The sequence below is a fragment of the Pygocentrus nattereri genome, chromosome 7, assembly GCF_015220715.1.
Source record: "Pygocentrus nattereri isolate fPygNat1 chromosome 7, fPygNat1.pri, whole genome shotgun sequence".
NCBI classification, from domain to species: domain Eukaryota; kingdom Metazoa; phylum Chordata; class Actinopteri; order Characiformes; family Serrasalmidae; genus Pygocentrus; species Pygocentrus nattereri.
In genome coordinates, this window is record NC_051217.1 from 18,356,747 (window position 1) to 18,367,086 (window position 10,340).

General features: G+C 38.2%; 1 protein-coding gene across 2 annotated transcripts in view; it reads left to right on the forward strand.

Annotated features, from left to right (window-relative positions):
• Positions 1 to 9,332, forward strand: part of ppp1r13l (protein phosphatase 1, regulatory subunit 13 like) — a 44,239-nt gene extending 34,907 nt beyond the window's left edge. For both annotated transcript variants that reach the window (XM_017698862.2, XM_017698954.2), the window contains exons 8-13: positions 179 to 651; positions 2,180 to 2,323; positions 2,421 to 2,554; positions 4,056 to 4,222; positions 5,666 to 5,859; positions 7,798 to 9,332. In XM_017698862.2, the coding sequence (XP_017554351.1) occupies positions 179 to 651; positions 2,180 to 2,323; positions 2,421 to 2,554; positions 4,056 to 4,222; positions 5,666 to 5,859; positions 7,798 to 7,833 (1,148 nt within the window). In that variant the 3' untranslated portion in view covers positions 7,834 to 9,332. The remainder of the gene's footprint in view (positions 1 to 178; positions 652 to 2,179; positions 2,324 to 2,420; positions 2,555 to 4,055; positions 4,223 to 5,665; positions 5,860 to 7,797) is intronic.
• Positions 9,333 to 10,340: the final 1,008 nt, after the last annotated feature.

The following is a 10,340-nucleotide window of genomic DNA, read 5'->3' on the forward strand; positions in this document are numbered from 1 at the left end:
CCTTCCACCTCTATTGCATTGCTTCAAACATTTGATTATATCTTTATTAATAACTTAAGGAAGGTAAATCAAGTATCTCCTTCCCGGTAAAACAGTAATTTGGCAAGCAATAAATAAAGTGATTGAGTAGCCAAAACAAATATGTGGAAGCATAATTTTCTGACCCTGTCTGTCTCAGTTCTTAGCTCAGCTGATGTGGATGCAGAGGTGGAGAGATTAAACACAGTGAAGCGTCCTTCAGTCCTGGACAGTCCGGTGCCCTCTGCAGATCAAAGCAAAGAGATAAAGGTGGAAGGTAGCACAGAGGACCCCCAGCCACCTCGGCCCCTCAGCCCCACACGCCTTCAGCCTGTAGTGGCCCCAGAAGTCCCAGTAGTCCCTGATATGGAGGAGTTACTGCGGCTCCGGGCAGAAATTCCCAGAGCCCTTAAGAAACGTGGCTCTGTGGACCAGGCCCAGACACTAAAGAAGCTGCCCATCATCCAGCCCAACCAGTACAAGCAGATGATTAATAAACTGTTCCGCCGGAAGGGCCCTCAGCTGAAGGGCGAGACGGGAAGCGAAAGCAGCTCCTCTGACGGAGAGGAGAGCAGCTCACCACCTACACCAAGCCCACCACCACTAATGAACACGAGCTTAGCCCAGCAGAAGGTGAGGGGACATGGAGTGAATCACACTTAAAGTGGAATTTCACTGATTTTGTAAAATCTCTATATAATTAAATGGTTAAAATGTAATAAAAGTCATTTATGATGTAAAATGCTCTGTTAGAGTTGTTCACAGTGGTGAGTTATTACCTGAAATCGTTATGAATATGAATATGAAAATAGTCCCTAAGAAAAGTTTTCAGATGTTATATATGGATAATATATAAAAAATAAGTGATAAGTTTTATACAATTAACCATTTTACATTTAGCCACTCTGAATAGCTTTGTTTATGTCTATTGAAGTGATGCAGGAATTCTGAAAAATAAGCCAAGACATGTTTGTCTTTATAGACATTGGGGTCTATAAAGCTAACGTTGCTAACAGAAGCTTATGGTGATTAGATAATGCCATACAAACCTACTTAAATTGACACATCACTGTATACTGGCATCTAAAAAATGGACAGGAGATGGCTGCTACTGTTTTAAGCTATACAGTGTACTTGTGTCCATGTTTATAGAAAACTACCATACAGTGTCAGAAACCTCAGAAACAAATCATTTTCAGTTTACTTAAGAACGCAGTGGCTGCTTTTCCTTTCAAAACATTTTTTAGAAATGTAGAAATTTTTTAGTGGCTGACAGAAAGAAAAGTTTTAATGCTTCACAATGTTTGTTCAGGGGGCAGTCACGTGTTGGAGGTTAGGGAACCAGCCTTCTGACCAGAAGGTCACCGGTTCAACCCCCTGAGCTGACAGTATGTGACTTGAGTAAGGCACCTTTTGCCCAACTGCTCCCCAGGCGCCATGGATAGGGCTGCTCCGGGCAAGTGTGCTCACTGCCCCTGGTGTGTGTGTTCAATAGTGTGCACGTATGTGGGTGTTTCATTGCACGGATGGGTTGAATGCGGAGGTTTAATTCCACAGTGTGCAAACACAATTGGCTAATGGTTCTGAATTCAATTCAGTGGTTGTAGGCTATGGAAATCGTCAGTCCTATTTAAAGAATATCGTTTTTATCTGTTTAGCAGGTAAGGTACTTTGTTGATACCTGAAATGCTGCAAACAGCATAGGGAAGAGAATGTATTTAAAAGGACGACCTTCCCTTTTCAGCACTTACACAGGAAAAATACTATAATACTTTAATATTAAATATTAAAATACTGTAATATAGCCCAGAACATACTACATCTAAATGGAAAGAGTTCAAACACCTGTACATGGCAGAGAAACCTAATCCCTTGTGTGACAGTGCAGATGGATACAATAAAGTAAAATAAAATTAAAATACAATAAAATTAACACAGTGTACTTATCAGTAGGTTATGAGGAAGTCACAGGAGCCAAAGTTGCACAAGTTGCAACATACATAAAATTAGAGGTGGAAACATTCGTGAACCACTTTTTTTTAATCAATAAACTAAAATTTCAGTATTTTTTTAGGAATTGTTATTGCTTTAAATGTGCAAGTTCTTCTGAATCAGAAATAATTCAGTGTTGTTTGTTGTAATTGCTGTTTATGTGCATCAGGGTCTTCACTCCATCCTGCGGAAGTCCAGCAAGGGGATTGGTGGTAAGGCCCAGATCCCCCGAGCCCGTCTCAGTCCATTAGTGCTGCTGCTGGACGGAGCGCTGGTTGGAGAGCTGGACACGGTGCAGAGAGCGGTGCAGGAGGTCAGCCTGAGACCTGTTAACATATTCTACTCTAACACAGAAGAGATGGGATTAAAAGATGTGGTACTTATGTGTAATATGTGCGTTTACCAAACAGATGAGCAACCCGAGTCAGCCAAACGATGAAGGCATCACTGCCCTCCATAATGCCATTTGCGGGGGGCACTACGCTGTGGTAGAGTTCCTTGTGCGGATCGGTGCCAACGTCAGTGCCCCTGACAGCCACGGATGGTGAGTTTAACTACATCTTGATTTACTTGTGTATGTGCAGACTGTACTCTACTGTTCAAAGGTTTGGAATCAGCATGTCCTGTAATATAAAACCAGCCTTGTCACAGATACATGTATGAAATAGTTTTATCATTATTCAAGATTCAAAAGTAATTAAGAAAAGTGCATGACTATAATGACATAATAAAATTAAATTCCAGAAAGCCTCATTTTTCTAGCATAGTGATAAAATCTTGAAGCAGATATTTTGATAAGAAATTATTCTATAATAACAGTATCATTTATAATTTAATACAAAAAATGACTAAAACATAAAACTAACGTCTGGTGTTTTATTATAGTTTATGTTTATAGTGTTATACATTTTCATGACTTTTTCATTTATATAGATGTTTTTATTAAGGTTTATATTCACTTTAAGTTTTAGGTTGGTTTTAATTTCTTTAAAAAGCTTTAAAGAGTTTTTCTTTAGTTCTACTTTTCTATATTATAATGAAATCTGTGATAGCAGGTTTTTATAAGGGTAAGAGAAACTATTTAAAATGCATGATTTCTTTATAAAATACAAAAAACTGCACTGAGATGTATTTAAACACAGCGCTTATACTGAACTTATTGCATCCTTGTTTACATCCTTGTCTCTATGAATTCTATGAAAAAAATAGGTCTTCACTTGTATTATTCTTATCTTCACATATCGCTGACTATCAAGTCATTGAAAGCTCTCAGTTGGTTTGCTGCGTTTGTTCTCCAGGCAGGGAATGAGTGACAGCAGGGTTAGCATTGCTAAATTCCCTTTCACCATCGTTGTCAACAGATGTACATCTCATACTCAAGAGTAACCTCAAACTGGACTGTTCTTTCATTCAGATTTTCCGTTTTAGTAATCATTAATTAGCATAATGGCAAATTATGTTCTGTCATGTTGTATGTTTTCCTTAATGACCCAGCCACAACAAAATAAACTCTATCCTTCATGCATGCTTAATTCTGCTTCTTTATCCTTTGTGTTACAGTGGACGTCATAATGAAATTTTTTTTTTCCCAAATACAGTTAACTATACACACACACACACACACACACACACACACACACACACACACACACACACACACACATATATATATATATATATATATATATATATATATATATATATATATATATATATATATATATATATATGTATGTATGTATGTATGTATGTATGTGTGTGTATGTATGTATGTGTGTGTGCATATATATATATATATATATATATATATATATTACTGCTAGTTGTTGTTTTCATTATAGTTATAGTCATGAGAACACCGGTGTCTAGTTTCAGTATTTCAAGCTGCACTGTGTAAGTTAATAATCATTAATAAGTCATGTGATAAGTCATGTGATTCCAGACTTCAGACTGTGTGTGTTTTTGATGTATCTGAACTCATTCTCTTTCTCTTTCTCTCTCTCTCTCATTCTCTCTCTCTCTCTCTCTCTCTCTCTCTCTGGTAGGACCCCCCTGCACTGTGCTGCCTCCTGTAATGACCGGGCGCTGTGTGAGTTTCTGGTGCGTAGTGGTGCTGCTGTTATGGCTGTGACGGAGAGCGATGGAGCCACAGCGGCTCAGAAGTGTGACCCATATGCCCCGGGATACGAAGAGTGTGAAAGCTTCCTCAGAGGTGAGGGAGGGGTCCATACATACGGCACACAAGACCTGAATTTCAGACACAAAAAGACACATAAACAAAACAGACATTTGCACAGTCATATTTACTGATGTTCCTGCAAGTGTGGTTTGTGTATATGTACTTTAAAAGTGTAGAAGTGCATCTACAATGATGGGAGAACATCATTCTAAGATAAGAGATATTTTAGTTTCCCCTTGAGGGCAAATATTTCTTAGTTTTCATCATTATAAAATATAATTATATGGTTTTTGTAAATAAAATTATAAAAAAAAAATTGTGTGTCACACTCTCTCTCTCTCTATCTCTCTCTATATATATATAGTTAAATATATAAATATAGTTAAATAAAGCATGACTCCAGGTCCCCCAGTGGCTCAACTGTTTGATATTTTGCCCTATAGTCAGGAGATCCTAGTGATTCTAGCAAAAAAAAAAAGCAAATTACCGATGCATTTTCTGCAGTATTTTTCAGCCATCCTGATAAAACCACACACCGTCAATATGAGAAGTTATCAGTCAACTAAAATATCAGTTCTACTGTGTATGCTTTTTGATATTTGAAAAAACTAACATTTGTGAGTCAAGAGAAAAAACAAAAACACGAAAATATCTTTTTGCATATTAACGGCACAGACTCAAAAAAAAGTCCCACTTGATGTTTAGGTCACAAATGAAAAATGGACATTGTACTAATTTAAATATGATGTAGTAGCAGATGCATTCAATCAGGGATTATTCCGATACACCACAACCCACACTCCAAAATGTTTTTCCACATGTTGCATGCAATTACACAGAATTACACATTTCCAGTGAGGTCCCTGGTATCTTACATATGGTAGCTTTTAATACAATAATATGTTGCAATTAGTAACAAACACTCGCCGGCCACTTTATTAGGTACACCTTGCTGGTAAAAGGTTGGACCCACTTTTGCCTTCAGAACTGCCTTAATTCTTCGTGACATACTTTCAACAAGATTTTGGAAACATTTCTCAGAGATTGTATTTATTTATTTGAGTTACTGTTGCCTTTCTATCATCTGGAACCAGTCTGCCCATTCTCCTCTGACCTCTCACATCAACAAGGCATTTTCATCCACACAACTGACCACTCACTGGATATTTTCTCTTTTCTGGACCATTCTCTGTAAACCCTAGAGATGGTTGTGCGTGAAAATCCCAGTAGATCAGCAGTTTCTGAAATACTCAGACCAGCCCGGCTGGCACCAACAACCACGCCACGTTCAAAGTCACTTAAATCACCTTTCTTCCCCATTCTGATGCTCGGTTTACACATCAGCAAGTTGTCTTGACCACCTCTACATGCCTAAATGCATTGAGATGCGGCCATGTGATTGGCTGATATTTGTGATAACAAGCAACTGAACCTAATAAAGTGGCCGTATTCATATGCATGTATGTCTTGTATCAGGAGTGGAGGAGGCAATGGGGGTGGAGAACAGTGGGGTCTTATACGCTCTTTGGAGTTACCCCGCGCAGGCTGCTGATGAACTGAGCTTCAAAGAAGGAGACATGGTGACCATCCTGCAGAAACCTGAGGGAGTGGACTGGTGGTGGGCTTCACTCTGTGGCAGAGAGGGATTTATCCCAAACAACTACTTTGGGGTAAGAGGATTTCAGTTAACTCTACTCTTCATTTTTTGGACTAAACTCTCCAGTTTTTTTAGCCCAAAGTCTGTGTACCAGATCATTGTCACACAGACAATACTTGCAGTGCTGTTGCTTCAGCACTTTGGCTTCTATTGTTTGAACTCAACAGGTTTTTTGCTTTTTTGTAAGTGCAGAGATAATCTGCCAGTAATGTAGTAACTAACCATTAGTTGCATTATACAGATTATTATATCATCTCTTAAAAATGCCAATAGAAACTATAAACACTTTTTGGCATTAATTTTTCACCGTCACTATTGGGTATTACTATATTTTCAGTCTGTTTAAATGAAAAATATATTACATTTTAACGACTATTGTATGAAAGTTTATGAAACAGACTTTGGTGCCATAATAAAATGCTTAGTAAACGCACATGAGATCACACATAGTTGATTTCTCTATTAATGAACCAAGTTTTTAAAATGCATTAACCATTCACTGTAAAAGAAAATGTCTCATCAAATCAGACCGTATACCTGATAGTGATAACATAAAAATAGTGTACATGTTGTAATTTTTGTAGGTTGATCTGACGAGCCATTTTTACATTATTGTACTGTTCGAGGAATCGATGCTTTTTAACAGACAAAAAAGGTAGTGCCACGTTTTAAATATATTATCTAAAACTACATGTACATTATTCAGTGTTTCACATGCTGTGCTACAGTAAATTCAATCTAACAGGATTATGCTGTCTGTGTGATGAAACATGCACATCACTGTTCTTTAAGCATTGACAATATCCACAAAACGCTCAGAAGTGTGTATTGTAACATAATCTCATGCACTCTCAGAAAAAAAGGTACGACACTGTCACTGGGGCAGTACCCCTCTTGTCACTGTGTTGGTACCCTCAGGGGTACATCCCAGTACCTTTAGTCAGGGAACATAATTGTACCATAATCCACTGAAATGATAGTTTCTAAGTTGTATTGACTCCACACACCCCGTCTCGCCTCCAGGCTTTTATTTTATTGTTCTGATTTAAAACATTCGATTATGAAAAGGTACAAATATCTACTTTTCCACTAGGAAAAACTCATGTAAGGTACACTATTGGACCTTAAAACCACTGTTGTACCTTTGAGGCTGCACTTACATTGTACCTTGATGAATGAATCATGTACCTGCATAGTATGTTTCTTTCTGTGTGTAATTTATCAGCATAACAGTAAGAACTGCCATATTGCTTACTTTTACATTCAGGTTACAGCATCACATAAGCAGGTTTTTTGTTCATCAAGATACAAGCAGTGTTAATGTTCCCTCAAAGGTACAGCAGTGGTTTTAAGGTCAAACTGTGTCCCGTTAAGTTTTTCCCAGGTGAAAAGTACATATTTGTACCTTTTTCATAACCAAATGTTTTAAAACAATAAAATAAAAAGCCTGGAGACGAGACAGGGTGTGTGGAGACACTACAACTTAGAAAATATAATTTCAGTGGATTTATGGTACAGTTATGTTCCCTGACTAAAGGTAGAGATGCATCTTTGAGGGGACCACCCCTAGTGACAAGAGGAGTACCCAGCAACAGCTTAATACATTATTTCTGAGAGTGTACCTAGCAAAGCTGTAAAATCACTGCAATGCAGACTCTGATGGCCTTTACCTTTAATTCATTGCAGTGTGTTGTGGTATCGCATATTGTTTATAGTTCCGGCAGGATGTAGAAGCTGCAATTTGTGCCGGTGCATTTAGGTACATAGTTGTCTTTCACTCTGTAGTTACAAATAAGGCTTGACAAATCAGGTTTGACAGCATTTTGTTCTAGAGTTTTCCATTTAAATGCAGCATGTTGGGGCAGATACTGGCTCAGAGATGGGTCTAAAAGGCAGTGCATGTGTTCAGGTTTGTTCACGATGTCTGACCATAGATTTTTATCTGCTGTAGCTTTTTCCAAAGGTGCGGCCCAGGTCACTCTGCTGAAGGACAGCGTCTTCTACTGGCGGAGCTCCTTCTACGACATCACGACAGCGCTCAAACTGTTGAATCACTGAGAACTAAACATTGACTAATGCGTGGATAATCCAAGGCCATGTTTATAATAGCGTTTAATGGATTCTGGCTTTGAAGTGAGATAGACTGTGTACTTTACACGAGACTAAAGACTTCTGTCTCTTAATCCGTACCACTGTAGGTCATCTGTAGTTGAATTTGTACACTAACTTGTTCACTCTGGTAGTTTTTAATAGCGATTTCAGCAACTTTCTTTTATTTTATGAACTCCCTCCTGCCATGTTTATGTGGCTGATTGACCATCTGGTCTTGTTCATTCATTTGCAAATCAGCAGTCACAGTTTTGAAGTATTGATTTGATATAAAGATCCATTCATGTCCATTTTAAGACCAGCCGTGCTGATGAGATGGAATGTATGAAGTTTAAAATTTTGCAGTATCCTCATTAGAACTGATTGACATGAGATTACAGCAAACATACAGCCTGTATTACTGTGCCTTGTTCTCTCTGCTGGTTGGCTGTCTTGGCAGCTAACTTTTCAGTATTGCTTTTGTGCATCCAGATTTACTTCTATGCATGTTATTAAAAGAGAATTCCACCTATTTTTTAAATGTTCCTGCAGAATTAGATGGTTGAGTTGTAAACAAAGTCATTCAGAGTGGTCTGATGTGAAATTCTATGTTCTAGAAAACATACCAAGTCAGAATTGGTCATAGTGGTGGAGTGCACATGAAATGGATATGAATACAATGCCTGAATCATTGTTTTCTGATCATTTTGAAAGTTTGGTCCTAAATTATCAACTTTATGTGACATTGCTGTCCAGAAAAAATACATCACTATATTGTATTGGAATGTTTATTCTAAATGGACCAATAAAAATGCTTCAAAAGGACAGAGGTTAATAAAAGGTTGCCTTCTCCTGTAAAGTTACCACTTCAGAGATACATGTTTACATCTCAACCATTAAATTCTGCTGAAAAAAAATCATGTTACTTTGTATGACCATACAACCATTGTGAGGAATGTGGTGTTGAAAGGGTTTCATGTACCCTGGGTGTTTTTGTGTCTTATTGTGAAATGTATGTTCAGTTAAAAGTGCAAAATAATCATGTACAGTATTTGCTTTGAATGCATTGTGTGAAATTGCCAGGCTCTGTATGTGTTTATGAATGAGTAGTGCTTATCCTGTACCTATCCATTCATGTTAACTCTTCTGTCTGGACTCTGTGAGAATGACCATTGTGATTTTTAGGCCAACTAATTAGGTACAGATTATTATGTAACTTGACTAATATTTAGTGTGAGTGCTTTAGTGTTTGGGGGATTTCAGATAGTTTGTCAGAATTATTTTCGTGTACATGTGAAAGGTGTGTGTATGCATGTGTGTTGCAGATCTAGACTGTTACAGAACAAAAGTTTTTTTTCTGTAATATTACATCAATAAAATTAATATTAATTAGATACACCAATGAGCCAAAACATTATGATCACTCACAGATGAAGTACATAACATTGTTTATCTTGTAACTACAGCACATCTCAAGGTCTGGGATATATTAGACAGTAAGTGACATGTAGAAGGCAGGTGAAATGTGTGATGGCTTAAACGACTTTGGCAAGGACCAAATCGTTGCGGCCAGACGACGGGGCCAGAGGATTTCTGAAACAGCAAGGCTTATGGGAGTACCTATCAATAGTGATCTGAGGAGGGACAAACTACAAACTGGCAGCAGGATGTTCAGCGCCTAAGGCTTACAGATGCGCATCACACCCTGCTGCACAAAGTGCTTAGTCAGAGTGCTAACCCCTGTCCATTGTCAAAAGCGCCTGCAAGGGGCAAGCTAGCATCAGAACTGGACCTTGGAGCAATGAAAGAAGTTTGACTGATCTTGTGAGTCCCATGTTCATTTACATCACAGGGGTAGTTGGGTATGTGTGCAGTATTTACCTAGGGAAGTGATGGCACCGGGATGCACTGGAGGAAGAAGACAAGCCAATAGAGGTAGTTTGATGTTCTGATCAATTTTCTGCTGGGCTCAGTTTGATCCGTGCCACCTACCTCAACATTGTTGCAGACCAGACACACATTCATGGCAGTGGCCTCTTTCAGCAGGATAATGCACCCTGCCATACTGCACACATTGTCCTGCAATGGTTTGAGGAACATGATGGTGTTGCCCTGGCTTCCAAATTCTCCAGATCTCAATCCGATTGAGCATTTGTAGGATGTGCTGGAACAAGTCTGATCCATGCAATGTCTGGAGTGCAACAAAAAAGTCAGTAACCCAAACTGCGTTCTTCTAGCTGTATTCTTTAAACCTGTACATTAATAACTTTAATGAAAACAAGACACACACTTTATGTTCATTTGTATTTATAATAATGTTATATGGTGTTTTTACTGGCAAAAACACACTGACTGCCAAGAAATGTAGTTTTGAAACAGTTTTCTCAGCTGTATTTACAACAAAGT